Consider the following 18,249-nt stretch of genomic DNA (forward strand, 5'->3'; position numbering starts at 1 on the left):
ACTGGTATCTAGCTGTTGGCCCAACCCCGAGTGCTCTTTTTCCCACAGGCTCTAGTTCCTCCACAACTTCCCCAAATCCAGCAACTAAAGGACTAACACCAGGCAGAAGCAGCAGTTTTCAGTCTGTTGACTGGCCAGTGCCTCAGTGTTAAATATTTTTAATATTCCTTCCTGTTTACTAGTAGGAGAGGTGAAAATTGGTATCACAGTATATAGTTAAGCTGCATTTCTCTTCTGTAAATGCTGTTTTAATTTTCTGTATACTGCTCATTTTCTATTAGGTTGTTGTTGATTCTTGATTTTGAAACATTTAACGTAAATAAGAAACTTCCTTGTATGTTGTAAACATTTCTTACAGTTTGCCATTTACCTTGTTTGCAGACAAAACTTTTGTGAAGTTGGACTTAATCTCTCTCTCCAGAACTTCTGGATTTTGTTATAACTGAAAGGCATTACTATACCAACACTGTCCTATGTTTTTCTTCTTGTAATTTTGTAGTTTCCTTTTTCTATCATTATATACTTGACTCAACTGAAGTTTATTTTGATGTAAGAAACAAGGGTCCAACTTTATTTTGTCCAGATGGCTCCTTGCTTGTTGCCAAGACAATTCTTTGCCACAGTTTCACAATATCCTACTTTTACCATATACTGTAGATTTCAGACCATTTCTGGATTCCCTATTTCATTTCAGTGACTAGTTTATGTGCTAGTATTATTATTTCAATAATAGTTTTAAAATATTTTTAATAAGTGACATGGCTAGCAGCCTTTCAGAAATCTTCTCAGCAACTTTTCATAAGAATCCTTGTACATTTCCTTTCCCATAGTAGCTTTAGGATCCGTGTGCAGTTTCCCACCCTTTCCCTTAAAAGGGGTATGTTATTTTTTTCAATTAATTTTGGAGTCTAGTTGATTTACAATGCGTTAGTTTCTGGGGTACAGCAGTTAATCAGTTACACACATATGTGAAGTCAAAGTCACTCAGTCGTGTCCGACTCTTTGCAATCCCATGGACTGTAAACCATGGAATTCTCCAGGCCAGAATACTGGAGTGGGTAGCTTTTCCTTTCTCCAGGGGATCTTCCCAACCCAGGGATCGAACCCAGGTCTCCTGCATTGCAGGTGGATTCTTTATCAGCTGAGTCACACAAACAAGGCCCAAGAATATTGGCATTGGTATCCATTCTTTTTGTGATTCCATTTCCATACAGGTCATTACAGAGTACTGAATAGAGGTCCCGGTGTTATATAGTAGGTTCTTATTATTAATAGTTATCTATTTTATATATAGTAATGTGTATATGTAAATCCAATATGTTATTAGGTCATGGCAAATATATATACTTATTTAAGGAGAACCAAAATCATTGTAATACTAAACTTTTCTGCCCAGGAATGGCAGATAGTATTCTATTTGTGCTAGTCTTATTTTATTCCTACATAACATTATTTTATTGTTTCTTCTTTATATACCCAGAAGCAGACTCCTTCATTTTATTGGTAATGTCAAATTGTTTTTCAAAACATTCAGACCCACAGCAGTGAGAGATCCACATCCTCTAATACTTGCATTGTCAAATTTTTAATTTTTGTCAATTTCAGCAGGTGTAAAATGGTGTTACACATTACCTAATTTGAATTTCCCCAATTACCAATATGTCTAAGCATTTTTTGGACTGCTCAGTCGCCACTAGGGTCTCCCATTTTGAGAAATGCCTGTGTTTTTTTCTTAACTCACTTTTTTCATAGTTTAATATATTCTGGATATGAATCCTTTGCCCTTTAAATGTATTGCAAATATTTTCTCCCACTTTGTGACCCACCTCTTTACTTTCTTTACAGAAATCGTTTGATGAACAAGGGTGTTCTTAATTTTAATATAGTCAAACTTATAATCTTTTAGGATGAAATGTTCTTTGAAGCTCAGTTAAAAGCTCTTTGTTATCCCCAATCAGGAAGTCTTCTATATTTTCTTAACATTTAAAATACTTCGATTTTTGTATCAAGCCCTATATAAAATCCATCTGGAATTGATTTTGTGTATGCATCTAGATATACATTTCCCCCCATATGTATAACCAGTTGTTTCGTAACAATTTACTGAACAGCTCCTTCTTCCCACATGATCTGTAATGCTACCTCTGGTGTATGTAAAAATCCCATTTACTCTCCGTTCAGCTGGTTAGATGAGTATGTCCTGCACCATTATTATACTTAATGACTATAGTCTCAACGCTGTTCTTGACGTCTGGTCCTCCTGGTTTTTTTACTCTTCAGGAATGTCCTGTCTACTCTGAGCACTTTACAGATTATTTCTTACTCACTCTAGATTCTTTCACAAGTTTTGGGAGAGAAAAAAGCATGTCACTCAAGATCCCCATTTTTGTTGGAGTGTTCTTTTACCTTTCTTCCCCCACCTTTCCAGTTCTATTTCTACTTTAAGTGATTCTAGTCCTGCTAGAAAACTCTAAAGGAATAAAAGAATATACAGTAAAAAGTCTTTTTAACAAACTGTCCCCTGGTACCCAGGTGTCCTCCCAATAGTGTGTGTGTGTAGCCTGCAGGCATTTTATGAATAAAGCAGCTAATGTATATTGTACTTTTTCCTATTTTATACAAATGAGAGTAACAAATCAAACACAGTTGCCAACTTCTTGCTTTTTCATTTATTCTATCTTGAAGATTATTCCATATCAGTTAATAAAGTTCTTCTCATTTTACACGAGTGTAATTTCAGTCTGTTTACCCATGTCCCTGTTCACCATGCTTCTTGCAGTCCATTCTTGCCTTTCTGGATTCTACTGTCTTTTTTCCTGAACAACCCTGAGTTCTTACAGCAAAATCTGAAAATGTGTTTTTCAGCCTCTCTTTTGAATGCTAACTTATCTCTGTATAGAATTCAAAGCTATCACCCATTCTTTTCATCACTTGTAACTTATTTTGTTTCCTTCTGGTCCATATTGCTGCCATTGAGAAAGCCTGCTACCAGTGCAATTATTCCTTTGCAGGTAATGTCTTTTTAGTTGCTTTCAGATTTTTCTCATCTTTTGCAATTGTACTGTATGTCTAGAAGCAGACCTGTTTTTATTCACCGCTTCAGATATTTGTTATGTCTTTTAATTTGAAGATCTGTATCTCTTTAAAAAATTCTGGAAAAAAAAAAAATCTTCAAACCTCTTCCCTCCCCTATTATGTTGGATCTTCTCATCCTGTTCTCCATGCTTCTTAGCTTTTTCCTATTTCCCATCCCTTCCTCTGTTATAACTGGGTATCATCTTTCTTTTGGGGGGGTATCGTCTTGATTTATCTTCTAGTTCACCAGTTTTCTCTTCACATATGCCCAATTTGTGGTTTAATCTGTTCACCAAGCTCTTACTTTCACTAATCACACATTTTTTAGTTCCAAAAGACTTAGTTTTTCAAATCTACTCTGCCTTTTTTCAGTGTCATCTTTCCTAATGGTTTTTATATTTTCCTCTCCCAGCCAATCATTTTAAATATTCTGACTCCATAGTTATCATATATTAAGTTTGTGGGGGTGCTAAACCTCTAAGGTTGATTGCTGACTTGTACTCACAATGGACTGTTTTGGACTTCTAATCATCTGAGTGGAGCCTTTTTCTTCTGTGCTATAGCAATATGATGCAGTTAAGATTGTGGGTATGTATTCTATCCCCACCCAGGCTGCTATACTGTCTGTGCGCTTTTGTGAGTCATTTTCAAACTAAGATCTTCAGCCACTTAGGGACATACATACCTCACATTTTGAGCTTCTGAAGGTTTCATCTGAACAAAGATGAAAAAAAGGGTTTTCATCTGAACCAGTGGCTAATCAATTTTGCTTGTTTTAAAATTCTATGTTCTGTAGCTCCATGAAAAGTGAGAAAACCCAACCAGTGGTCCTGGGAATTCAGGGAAATAATAATATAATTACAATAACCAGCTTTTGCCAGTTACAGTATTTATTAGCACATACAGAAAATCATTTAGTTCCCTCAACAAATCTGTAAGTACTGTAAGGCTTATAAAGGTTATGTAATTTGTTCAAGGTTGTACAGTTGGTATGGGATAGGCTAAAATTCAAATCCAGATTCATCTGACTCTAGAGCCCAATCACTTAATAACTCTTTTCACTCAAGTAAAACTTACTTGAGGAACTATTATGTGTCAGCATGAGCTAAGTGATGGGTCTAGTGGTAAACCAAACAGATTACTTTTCTTCTACCTTTCAAATTATCTGTGAGGGACTAGAGTTTCTGTTTTCCTCTTAATTTCCAATTTGTTGCAGACCAAAATCTTAAAAGAAATTTAAGGGACTTCCCTGCTGGTCCAGTGGTTAAGACTCTGTGCTCCCAATGCAGGGGGCATGGGTTCATTCCCTGGTTAGGGAACTAAGATATTACATGCCACATGGTGCGGCCTTAAAGAAAAAAAGGGAAAGAAATTTAAAACACTGCATCAATGTCAAACTGCCATAAAAGTTTCCTCTCAATTTTTGTTTTCATCTCTCCATGGGCTGGAAACAAACAGTCTGCAGGCCAGCCCCAACTACAGGTCACTTTCATGCAGCACTGCTCTACAAGGTACTGGCAGACCATCTGGAGGGCTTTGTGCAGATTTTTGTGATGGTGATTACAACAATTGTGGATGGTAAAAAAGTGGAGAAGACATTTCTGACAATGATGGCTTGTATGGGGACAGCAAGAACCTTCTAAGAAGCTATAATTAAGATTTTAGGTCACAGTCTTTCTCAGCTAGTAAAGCATGAGGAGGAGGAGGTGGGTACAGATTTAGTAGATAGTGAAAAGGCTAACTTTATACAAATCTGACAGTTCTCCTGGTGAAGAATGTATACCACCATTTGCTTCCTCTGTTACTCTACTCCTCTAATAGGACAGGACAGTAGGAAAGGGGCCAGTCACTAACACTAATCACAAAGCTTAGGGAAATTTACTGCAAATTTTCTTTCCTTATCAACCTGCAAAGAAAAGGATCGCACATGCTTAGGAACTAGCAAGCGGACACATTAACATTATCCCAACTCAAGCAGTAAGATAAAGCTGCTGAAAAGTATTTCAAAGCTAAATGACTTATGAGTTATTTGCATCACTATTCTCTTATTATCTCTTGTGTTTGTGTATTATTGTGATCATACACACATTTAGCATACTGAAATCTAAAATACATATATCTTACTATACCTTTTAAGAGTAATAAATACCACTAACTTTAAGGTTTGTAAACTCATAAATTTTGTATATGACACAGAAAACAAAAATATATTCCTATGCCTCTTTATAAGTTAAGAGAGATTTCCCGGGGGTATTCCCTGGTGGTCCAGGGGTTAGGACTCTGCTCTCTCACTGCCGAGGGCCTGGGTTCAATCCCTGGTTGGAGAATTAAAATCCTGCAAGCTGTACAGCGTGTCCCTCCCCCCACCCCCCCAAAAGACAGATTTTCCAGGAAAGAGCTTGAAAGTTTGCCAAAACTTATGTTGGAAGGACTAAATGTCTAAAAGCATATGACAGCTACTTTCATCTTAAAGCATCTGAGGAGGTATGGTCACAGCGTTCAGTATTTCAAATTTTAAACTGTAGTCTCTATCACTATTAGAATCAAAACTACATTATTTTCCTGCAATTGTGGTTTATTGTAATCTTAATCCATTTTTTTCAAAGACCATTCAATACATTTATACTATTCCAGTAATTACCATGCTACCCAGAAAAACAAGTGAACAGTTTATTAAGAATTAAATGAGGGTATGGAATGTGATACAGTACAAGTAAGACACTCAAGATGGATACAATAGTACTACTCACACAAAAAGTTAAATCTCTTAAAAAAAATCATAAGACAAAAGAAAAAGCAATTCCATCATCATAAAGTAAGATATTTCATGCAAAAACTTCAAAGAAATCCCCAGTTCCCCCCCCACACCCCCAAGCTCCTAACAAAAAGCTATCTGAAATATGCCATGCTAACATATTAACCACAATATAATCATTCATAGAAAAGCAACACACTAATTAAGAAATGAATTAGATGAAACAACACAGGCTGCAAAATCGTAAACTCATAGATCATGATGATTTTACATGATAAACAATTCCAGATTCATTCATATGGTGAGCAATATGAGCTAAATGATGAGAGAGAAGGTATGTAAATATAAACTCCACTAACTCATCTCATTATCTTCTAATTATAAAACCTGGAAGCTTCCAGAACCTGAAAAATTATATAAAATTTGGCATACTCCATTTGTGTTCCAAGAAACAACTTTAGGATCATATTTGCAATTATTAGAGAGCTGTATAAAAAGCACTTTATGGTCAGGAATTGACCTCTTAAATAATGATCACAATTTACATCAATAGAAACAACTCCAAATATGCATTTACTGTGAATAACTCTTACTCAAGACAAGAAACATGATTTTCTAGCACTTTATGTACAAGTTACTGCAAAGGCCCAGTTAATTTAGAGACTGAATAAAATGTAAAACAAATGTGAACTGGTACAGAGAGTGGATAGGAACAGCCTCATTAACAGAGGTTTAAGTGGGTAACAATCTTTCTTTGACTTCCAAGAGATCGAGAGTCAACAGATTGCCAAGCTGTAACTCATGTCTCTGTACCAAGATGCTTTAGCATATTTCATGGAAAAGTAGTTTTACCTTAAAAAATAGGAATGGCATTTTATGGGATGGTATTCCCCTCCACAGCTGCCAAACAAGCCTGGTCACCAGGCGATGCAGAGTGTATTTCCAAGTGGGTGTAACATGTCACGATGAGGCAACCCAGAAGCGGAAGCACCCATCTCATGGCACCTGCTTATTCAGCAGGCCAGGAGAGAACTGGGACACCCACGTGTCATGGTTTTGGGTTGAGCTTACCTATGGTGTATAAACTGGTTATACATGAAATAGTAAGGCCAAAGAAAAGGAACAGGAGAAAAACCACCCACTCCCATCTGCTATTTTTTTCCCTTTAAATTTAAGGTAATTAGAACAGATTCGAAAAATTTCAGGATTACCCTTCCCACCATCTGAAATTCAACTTCCTATTTACATTCCATGAAAACAACACTATAACTGTTCTCTAAAAAACAGAAGCTCTTGCTCTAATTTTCACAAAATAACATGAGAAAAATTTTCAATGTGAAACCCAGAGTGTGAGGCTTGTAAAGAAGTGTCTTTAATAATCAGGACTGTGAAAGTTAGAGCTCTTTGGAATGTGTGTTATACATACAAAGTTATCACAAATTAAACTCCCAGAGTATTTATGAAACAAGTTCTTAAATGGGAAAGATTACTGATGAGAGATAAATGTTTCCATCAACAAATTAAATCTGAAGGATCAATCTTTCCCAAGTGACAAGGTGTCTGCTAACAATTCAACACAGCCTCTGGAATCAAACGTCAAAGATCACTCAATCATGATGATTCAAGATGAAGTACAGACGAGCAGTACATATGAAAAAAATCTGTAAACCGCTGCCATTCTAAAACAGTAGATTTATATTACAAAGCAATGTAAATAAATATTGGGCTAGTACAAAAGCTCTTATTTACAGTTTTACAAATGAAACTGTATTCAGTGTGAATGCTGTGTTTGAAGAACACAGTACTGTATTAGTGAAACAAGTTCTGTTGAGGGGAATTACAGTTTCTGTTAGAATCAATGTATAAAAGATTCAAGTTAACTCTGTTTATAATTTAGTACAGACAAACCCAGCTTAACCTGGAATGGCATCTGTTAAAGTGCTGAAAAACAGGAAACATTTAGAAAACACTGTACATTATTAAAGCTCTATCAAGTCAGAATGGTAAAACCCTTTCACATTTTTAACCTTTTGCCACAGGGTTGTGGACAAGATGATTTTTCTCGGCAAAGGAGTAAAACTTACGAGGCCACCAGCTGCTTAGATGATTTTAGGTTCGGCGGTGCTAGTTTCCTAAAACAACTATTTACCCATCAACCATACCTTCAGGCCTTACAATCTGGTAAGTAATTAAATATTCAGGATAAGCCTGGAAGAGAAAGATTAATTCAAAAATTGGTAAATAAATTTTTTGAATGGAGACTTATTCTAAGGATTCCTTATTTTTAGGGAAGAAGCTCTAAATTAGTGTTGCAGATCAGAATAATCAAAGGGCCTCTTCTCAAAACAGCCTTACGTGACTGCAATCCCTCCGATTCTCAATCAGCATGTCTAGGATAACTGCTGAGCATGTGTTTGTCTTTAGGAACTGAGGTTATCCTGATACATATCCCCAGTACATAATGCTGCTCTAGAGATGCTTCTGACTGCATCTATGCCACTAAGAGCAAGAGAGAATTACACATTTCTTTGCTACAGAGAGGTTAACTATTAAAATATATATAGGATTCTAATTAATTATATTTTACAGAAGCTTAAAAAAAATTCAGAATAGCTGGCAAAATCTGAATAAGGTCTGTAGGTTAGATTTACTACACCAATGATATTTTCCCGATTTTACAATTTTAAGACCATGTCCTTAAAATTTAGGTGTACTTAGGAAATACACCCTTAAGTATTTAAGTGTAAAGGAAGACACTTATACCTTACTTCAAAGCAGCTTGGGGAGGATGCGGGGGGAAGGATACACACATATAGTAGGGAGAACATGATAAAGGAGAGAGAATGCTAAAGTATTAACATTTTGAATATCTGGGTAAGGGGTCTAAGGGAATTCTCTTTACTATTATTTCAACTTTAAGTGTGAAATAATTTACAAATAAAAGTTAAAAAGAAATCCAGTTCGTAAGGCACTCTGCCTTGTTAATTTAAAAGATTAGTAAGAGATTAAAGTATTGCTGAAAATGAACAAATAAAACTGAATTACCTGTTCTCCTCTGTAAATAACATATTCAGCTAATGCTAGGCCATTTACACTAGGTCGACCAGTGACTGAGTGATGACCTGGAGGAGAATGCGCCATTTTCATTGCACTGAACTGCAGGAAAGACTTTCCCAAGGTTACACGGCAAAAGAGCAGCTGCCTGTAACACATGAAAAGGAAAAGATTTCCCTGAGACAAGGCCATACAGCATAGTTTTATTTATGTCCACTACATAAGCTTCTGAATGCATTTATACATAAACACAATTGTTTTCACCATTTTACCCTTTAAAATAATTTTTAAAGAATATCTTCTACTACTCTCACTAATGAAAGAATTTGTCACTTTAATCCTCATTGTAACTATAAAATACTATCTTAGAGAGATTATAATAATCTTTAAGTGATACTGACTCTGCCATCCTGCTTGTATCCCGGCAAAAGCACAAATCATTGCCCAAGTGAGGAGGAGGAGGAGGTTTTAAGGGACTTCCATGAAGTGTCTTACAAAGTTGAACATTTATCCAGGTAAGTCCTATTGATTCCACTTTCAAAATGTATCTCTCCTTTCAATTCTACTGTCACTATTAAGTCCAAATTGCCCAAATTTTCACCCGGACTGTAACAATGACCTTTGAGCTACTTTCTCTGTTTTTACTCTAATCCCTGTCTAAATTATTTTCCATCTAAGCTACCTGTGATTTAGGGAAAAAACAAACAGCAAAAACCATAAATCAGATGACACTACTTTTCTGCTTAAAACCTTTTAGAGACTGTTCACTGTGCCCATAAGAAAACCCAAATTTCTTATAATGATCCCCAGTTCTCCACCTTTACTTTGTGTTCATTATACCTAGACACATTAGTTTTTCTTCCTGCAGGTCAAACTTTCTTGCCCCAAGGCCATCAGACACACTGTTTCTTTTACCATCTAGAATGATATGTTCTACCACTCTTCAACTGGCTAATAGTCATTTTTCAAGTTTAGCTGAAATGTTTCTTCTTCATATTTGTCTTTGCTCACCAAAAGTTTAGGTTGTATTACTTTCTCACTCCCCAAGGGCATATGACTGGCCTTCCTTAGGTCCAACGAACTTTTTACTATTTCACTGTTGCTCTCTCTAATCTAATTTTCTTTCTACGGGAGAACAAGAGATTTGGTGGTCTGATGATTCTGTCTCCAAAGAAGATAGGCTGTATTTTTTATTCTAAATAGGCTCTTTGCAAATTTTCTTAGCATTTCTAATATATTTTCTATAATAGTCACAATCATTCCATGATAATTCAGCATACAGAAATCTTAAGTTAATAAATTTATTTCCAGACATACAAGCATTGTACTTCAAAGACAACTGAGAAGAGATACTAGAACACTGCTTACTATTAATGGTCAGAACTATTTAGCCTCCAAGATGATATATGACAAGTAAAGATAGCAGTGTTCAATTTACAGACTCTCAAGAAATTACAAGCCTCCTAGTCATTCCAATCTATGATCTAAAATAGAAGCGGGTGGGAGGTCATACCCAGGAGGTCTGGCTTTGACACCTACATGGGTCTAAGTTTAGGGAGAAAACAGTAAGAACAAAACATAAACAGATAGTCTTTGTCTCCCTTCAGGACTTTAGTCCTTCACTTTGGCAGCCCTTCAGAATCAGCTGGGAAGCTTTTAAAAATCCCATGCCCAGACCAGACCCCAGGCCCCCAAGTGAGAATCTCTTGAGGGTAGGACACAGTCATTAGTAGTTTTTAAAGCCCCTCAGGTAATTCCAATGTGCTGCCACAGCTGAGAACTACTGCTCTAGGGTTTCTAGATCTGTGATCAGAAGCTTCAGCATCCCTTAGGAACTCGGTAGAAATGCAAGTTCTAGTGACCTAGCCCCAGACCTACTATATCAATAATTCAGGAGGCGTGGCATAGGAATTTGTGTTTTAGTAGGCCCTCTAGGTGATTCTGAACTTGCTAATGTTTGATAGCTACTGTTCTAGGTCTTTATAAGCAGTGCTCTAACCACAGAATAAATCTCAATAATTAATCTTACTTGATGGTGAAGATTATTTACCTACAAGGATTTTATCAACTAGGATCAAGTCATTTGAATGATTCTAATAACTAAGTTCCACTAGGGTAACTAGAAGTAAGAAAAAAAGAAGTACAAAATAATTTTTGATAATGTGCTTTCTAAAAGGACTGACATGTTGATATGCTTTAATGTTAACTTTTTTCTTAGTAGTAATACTACAAATTGACAATTAAAAATCATACCACAGTGGAGGAGAGATTCCCTCACCTATTACCATGAAATGATTAGGTGTAGCAAATAATGCCATTTTATTAATAGCATTTGAGTACTAGATTTTTAAACAGTCCACAATAAAATCTCTTTCATGTCCAGCAATATTTTCTACTCCATATTCTGAAAGGACTGTGTGTTCTAATGATTGAATGAGGTGAACAGATCAAATGCGAATCAGGTGAACAGATCAAATGCTTGTAACTGTGCTTGGTCTTACAGACCGTTTAAAAAACATCAGCTACTATTAGAACCAGTGAGAGGGCCAAAGCAACCTGAACTATGCCTCACTTGGATTCCTAGAGCTGTCCAAGATAATGTTTTACCTGAAAATTTCAATATGAAACCAATTCTTATCTGATTCTTATCAAAATAAATGAGAAAAGTGATCTCTTACCTGTGGCAAATGTAACAAGATCTGTCTTTATGTACTGGACACCCAGTACCTCCTCCAATTCCATATACATACTGATTGCTTTTGGAAGAGTTTTCAGCAAAATAGATCCCAGCTCCAAACATGCCTCCTATGTAGGCATGCCTTTCATCAAAGCCTTTATGGATAATTGCATTCACAAAGGGAGACCCTAAAATACATATAAATAGGTAACATTTTTAAATCACAAGAAAAGGAATAAAAGCTAAAGCATCTTAGAAGTTAAATTTTTTTTTCTTCAATTGTTTGATTCCACAAAAATCAGAAGGCACTACAGCCAACCCATTCCCATGGTGCCCTGAGTGAAAACAAGTCAGCTTAGATACATGATGGACTAAAATCCCACTACTTAAGGCTCCAAGCAGTGACAGGAACAGACATCAGAAGAAGTTAAATTCTGAATTAACATACATACATCACCACCATGATAAGCAAAACCGAAACACAACTGTCAGCTGGCTCACTACTTTAGAATATCTATTTTAGAAGAATTGCTAATGTGAATGAATGTTTCTAACAGGGTGGTGGTTCAGATGCCAAAGTAAGGACACATAACATTCAACTAGGAAAAACGTACAGATCACCTGAAAGAAACATCAATGCTAGAGTTATCAAATTCCCGGCCCCAAATTCATACAAACCCAGAATCAAGAGTCTCATAATTCACTTCCTATGGCCAGGCTGAATGCAACTAGGTCATGCAATGACACCCACATCCGTGTACTTTTTCTAGATACCCAAAGTGGCTAAAGTGATCTTTTCAAGTTCATGCTTTTCTTTATACTTCTCTCCTATCCTTTCGCTTCTCTGCTTTTCATCACTTGCTATTACCAGATTCCATCTGCAAATGTGGTGTGTTCCTCCATTCCCTACATATTGACTTCTTTCTCTTCCTTCCTTCCATGCATGCCAAGAAGGAGCTCAAGCAAAGACCAGGAGGTACTAAGCACGGAGACCAGGTCAGGGAGTGCAGTGAGGCTGGGGCTTGGGAAAAGCCAATATGACACAGCTAACTGATTCATCAAGATCAGTGTCCCTGTACATAAAGGGACAAGGGAAATAACGCTGAATTCCGCTTTACAGAAATACTAAAGAATAGAATAACTTACTTGAATTAACTTGGAAAAACCAAAACCATTTCTATTATAAAATAGAAAAAGTCATACATTACAACCCTTAAGTCAACACATAAATAAATATCATATTCTGTGCCAAGACATTATCATGACAATTTTTAGGGTTTTGAAATGAGAAGTACCATTTAGAAATTATATACTAATGCAGTCTGCTATAGCCATTCTTCCAGGGGATTGTGAAATTTAAATACTGTGTTTTATAGAACTTTCAGTTCAGTTCAGTCACTCAGTCGTGTCTGAATCTTTGTGACCCCATGGACTGCAGCACGCCAGGCTCCCTTTCCATCACCAACTCCTGGAGTCTACTCAAACTCACATCCATTGAGTCAGTGATGCCATCTGGCCTGTGATCTCATCCTCTGTCATCCCCTCTCCTCCTGCCCACAATCCCTCCCAGCATCAGGGTCTTTTCCAATGAGTCAACTCTTTGCATGAGGTGGCCAAAGTACTGGAGTTTCAGCTTCACCATCAATCCTTCCAATGAACACCCCAGACTAATCTCCTTTAGGATGGACTGGTTGGATCTCCTTGCAGTCCAAGGGACTCTCAAGGGTCTTCTTCAACACCACAGTTCAAAAGCATCAATTCTTCAGAGCTCAGCTTTCTTCATAGTCCAACCTTCACATCTGTACATGACCACTGGAAAAACCATCGCCTTGACCAGACGGACCTTTGTTGGCAAAGTAATGTCTCTGCTTTTTAATATGCTATCTAGGTTGGTCATAACTTTCCTTCCAAGGAGTAAGCGTCTTTTAATTTCTTGGCAGCAGTCACCATCTGTAGTATTTTGGAGCCCAAAAAATAAAGTCTGATACTATTTCCCATGAAGTGATGGGACCAGATGCCATGATCTTAGTTTTCTGAATGTTGAGCTTTAAGCCAACTTTTCACTCTCCTCTTTCACTTTCATCAAAGGCTCTTTAGTTCTTCACTGTCTGCCATAAGGGTGGTGTCACCTGCATATCTGAGGTTATTGTTATTTCTCCCGGCAATCTTGATTCCAGCTTGTGCTTCCTCCAGCCCAGCATGTCTCATGATGTACTCTGCATTATAAGTTAAACAAGAAGGGTGACAACATACAGCCCTGATGTATTCCTTTTCCTATTTGGAACCAGTCTGTTGTTCCATGTCCAATTCTATCTGTTGCTTCTTGACCTGCATACTGGTTTCTCAAGAGGCAGGTCAGGTGGTCTGGTATTCCCATCTTCAGAATTTTCCACAGTTTATTGTGATCCACACAGTCAAAGGTTTTGGCATAGTCAATAAAGCAGAGATGATGTTCTTCTGGAACTCTCTTGCTTTTTGATGATCCAGCAGATGTTGGCAATTTGATCTTTGGTTCTTCTGCCTTTTCTAAAACTAGCTTGAACATTTGGAAGTTCACGGTTCACGTATTGCTGAAGCCTGGCTTGGAGAATTTTAAGAATCACTTTACTAGTGTGTGAGATGAGTACAATTGTGTTTTGAGCATTCTTTGGCATTGCCTTTCTTTGGGATTGGAATGAAAACTGACTCTTCCAGTCCTGTGGCCACTGCTGAGTTTTCCAAATTTGCTGGCATATTGAGTGCAGCACTTTCACAGCATCATCTTTCAGGATTTGAAATAGCTCAACTGGAATTCCATCACCTCCACTAGCTTTGTTCGTAGTGATGCTTCCAAAGGCCCACTTGACTTCCCATTCCAGGATGTCTGGCTCCAGGTGAGTGATCACACCATCGTGATTATCTGGGTCATGAAGATCTTTTTTGTACAGTTCTTCTGTGTATTCTTGCCACCTCTTTTTTATCTTCTGCTTCTGTTAGGTCCATATCATTTCTGTCCTTTATTGAGCCCATCTTTGCATGAAATACAGTCAGCAAAAACAAGACCGGGAGCTGACTGTGGCTCAGATCATGAACTTCTTATTGCCCAAGTCAGACTGAAATTGAAGAACGTGGAGAAAACCACTAGACCATTCAGGTATGACCTAAATCAAATTCCTTATGACTATACAGTGGAAGTGAGAAATAGATTTAAGGGACTAGATCTGATAGACGGAGTGCCTGATGAACTATGGACGGAGGTTCATGCCACTGTATAGGAGACAGGAATCAAGACCATCCCCAAGAAAAAGAAATGTAAAAAAGCAAAACGGCTGTCTGAGGAGGCCTTACAGATAGCTCTGAAAAGAAGGGAAGCAAAAAGCAAAGGAGAAAAGGAAAGATATACCCATTTGAATTCAGAGTTCCAAAGAATAGCAAGGAGAGATAAGAAAGCCTTCCTCAGTGATCAGTGCAAAGAAATAGAGGAAAACAATAGAATGGAAAAGACTAGATAACTCTTCAAGAAAATTAGAGATACCAAGGGAACATTTCATGCAAAGATGGGCTCAATAGAGGACACACACACATATATATACAGAGAAAATATGAATAGTCAGTATTATCATTTCTATACATTTTGTTATGGTAATTTTATTTATAAACTATATCCATTCAAAACATACAAATTCAAAAGAGACTGAAAACACAAATATAAATGCAAAGATTTACAGAAATAATGTTTATTTTTTAAAAAATGATATGAGAAATATACAGATTCATTATTATTTCAAATCTGACAAAAAATGTGGAGGATGATGATGGCAGGTAGGAGGAGAGGAATCTTACCATGAAATAGCATTCTTTCATTTGCATGGTTGTGGTTTTCTTCAGAAACTTCTTTTCTCCTGTGCGTGTATCTTTCCCATAGTTTCTTGTTACAAACTTTCTGAATCTATAAAAAGAAACCAGCAAAATAAAATCTCTGGATCACAATAACTACTTACCTACTTGTTAATCTTAACCAAAAATGGGCCACATAGGACCAGAAGAGAGGCAAAACTTTCTCTGAAATATAAATTATGTATTATTTTTAGTCAACTAAAAAAATTTGTCACAACCATAAAGATGAAAATATAGGTACATTTTAGAAATTGAAAACTACAGATGAGAAAAAGTTACATATGGTTATATGTAAAGGTAAGAGTACTGTTAATTGATTAAAATACTTCTAGTCTCACTTTAGAATTATTACTAAAACATCTCCACATCAGACATGCTGAGTTCTCTATGGAAATGTAAGAAAGAAAATACTCTCTTTCCCCCAACTGCTTTTTCTGGCTCAAAGTACCATCTTTATATGTTTTTAATTAAAATATTTGATATAGCCACACCAAACAATCACACACACACACACACACACACACACAGACTCTCCCTAATATTTCCTCTATTTTTCCCTATCCCTCCAATTCCTGAAACTTTTGTTTGGAGAAAAGTTTTAAGATGGATGCTGGTTTCACTAGGAGTATTTCTAAGGTCAAAACTCACAATCCTAGTGCTGCTTTTCAGCTGTATGTAAGGGTGCTACAGCCCCCTGCTGGTCCTAAAACACATCTGGGAGCTGACGGCTTTAGTCTAGGTTCAAATTAACTCAAAATACCATCAAAGACATAATCAAAGCACGCAGATTGGCATAAACAGAGCTCATTAATGCGTTTTAAAAAAGGGAACAAAAACAAAAGTTTTATCAGTGAAAACACTTGTATTAGATATTATACTAAAATATCTTTCTAGAGAAAGAAAACAGCATACCTCCCAAATTCAGCAACTCTAGAAATCAAACCCATATTGTTCCTTGCCCTCACCCTTAACAAACCTTGGCACATTTTGTTACTGGTTGCACACTAAATGCCCTTGACTAAAGTCTACCTATAATAGGAATAATTATTTGTTATAGTAAATATTATTATACATGTGTTCAGGAAAAGAAAACTTGAGATGTCACTCAGGTCATACTATGATATGAACTAATAAAATACCGCTCCTGAAATAATAACCCTTGCACCTGAATAATGTGTACTTATTTTATATCATCTTATTTCTAAATAGTAAGAACATAACGATCTTGATGAATAACTCTAAAATATGAGATCTACTGGTATACTCAAAATAATATATTATTGTGAGAGAGTAATATAACACAACTGAAAGATTTGATACTATTCACCTTTCAGTTTAAAAATTAGGTATCAGAGATACTTGCCACATTATAACTCTAAATCTTATAATGATTAAGAATATATCAATGTAGTTAACAGAAAATCATTATGCATCTTAAGTAGAGTATACAATTTGGTTGCCATACAGCTTTTAAAAACACCAAGCAAATTAGCAAAGCTGAAAAGGCCCTGAGAAGAGTACCTGATATTAATAAGAGTCAGCACTCTCTTTAACAAATTTTTTTTAAATGACTATTTCTGGAAAGATGAAAGGTACAGAGGGACTAATACTAAAATTACCAAAAAATGGTATTATGTGTGAGGACTCACAGAAACCTGGAGTAGTCACAATTAGGACAAACTAGAAACAAACAACCCATGGTGTAACTATAAAGATGGGAGTCGTTTCCTGAGCCACAACAAAGTTCAAAAGTACTGAAAAAGCCAGCAAGAGTACCTTAATAGTAATGTCCATATTTAAAATCCTAAGCCTACAGGATTTATCATCCAAGAATGAGAAGTCATAAAGTTTACTAACAATGGAATGCTTATTCTAATCCATAATAGATTCCTTAATTCAGCAATGAATCTGTCATATTTTCTGAATGTCAACAGTTAAGATAAAGATATATCTTCCCATTTAAACTTAAATTATTTAAGTTTAAAGATTAAACTTAAATAATCTTTAAGTTTAGAGCTTATTTAAAGCATAATCTCTAAACTTAAATATGTTCAACAGAGGCTGAACTAGTGGTTAGTACAGAGATTTGAAGATCGTAACCTGCTAAGGACATATTCTTTCCCAAAATACCCCTGATGCCATGTCAAAGACTTACTGGGCTGGACAGACAATGTTCTTATGAACTTAATCATGGTTTCAGGCTTCTGAAAACTATGGTCACAGTGAACTTTATTTCCACTAACTTATTACCTTGAGAATATTGTATCTGTTGAAGATCCCACCTGCGTGACCTCCATCTCTGTGCTCTCGGACTGTACTTTGCATCTGATGGAAACACATTTTAAAAATATGTGCATTAGCTTGAATGTCTCTTCTGGTTTAGGGAACACAGTTCTTGACTCATATGAGTCTTAAGACAAAATAAGTTTTTAATATTTTTGTTGTCTAAGGTATGAGTTCTAAAAGTTTGCAGGAACTACTTTCGAGAGACAGTGCATAGTTGATACAATCAATCCAAAATACCTATAGGTGAAAATTATATAATGCAAACTACTGGAACAAAAGGAAACAAGTAAATGCACAGGTGAGCTAAACATACAAAGCCAACCAACTGACATACTAAAAAAACAAAACAAAACAAAACCAATGATTTATTTGTTCCCATTCATTTTGCTCTCATAAAGCACAATTTATATTTCACTGAGAGTTGGAGTTTCCTGAGATTTAGAACTAAGTCTCACTCAACTTTGTATCTCTGTGCTCAGCTCACACATATAGGGTATGGTGTTCTTCAAAGCGCAGGGCGCTATTT

General features: G+C 36.3%; 1 protein-coding gene and 1 non-coding gene across 2 annotated transcripts in view; both read right to left on the reverse strand.

The window, feature by feature from the left end:
- Window positions 1-5,632: 5,632 nt before the first annotated feature.
- The window catches only part of TNKS2 (tankyrase 2), a 63,682-nt gene continuing 51,065 nt past the window's right edge, over window positions 5,633-18,249 (reverse strand). The window contains exons 23-27 of the mRNA XM_043476014.1: window positions 17,688-17,762; window positions 15,384-15,489; window positions 11,563-11,749; window positions 8,876-9,032; window positions 5,633-8,038 (exon numbers count right to left, since the gene is read on the reverse strand). Of these exons, the coding sequence (XP_043331949.1) occupies window positions 7,976-8,038; window positions 8,876-9,032; window positions 11,563-11,749; window positions 15,384-15,489; window positions 17,688-17,762 (588 nt within the window). The 3' untranslated portion in view covers window positions 5,633-7,975. The remainder of the gene's footprint in view (window positions 8,039-8,875; window positions 9,033-11,562; window positions 11,750-15,383; window positions 15,490-17,687; window positions 17,763-18,249) is intronic.
- Window positions 11,839-11,981, reverse strand: LOC122446937. Its single transcript, XR_006271079.1, has one exon. It is a non-coding gene; the product is annotated as a small nucleolar RNA SNORA79 (small nucleolar RNA).

Source organism: Cervus canadensis, chromosome 8 (genome assembly GCF_019320065.1).
Source record: "Cervus canadensis isolate Bull #8, Minnesota chromosome 8, ASM1932006v1, whole genome shotgun sequence".
Taxonomy (NCBI): domain Eukaryota; kingdom Metazoa; phylum Chordata; class Mammalia; order Artiodactyla; family Cervidae; genus Cervus; species Cervus canadensis.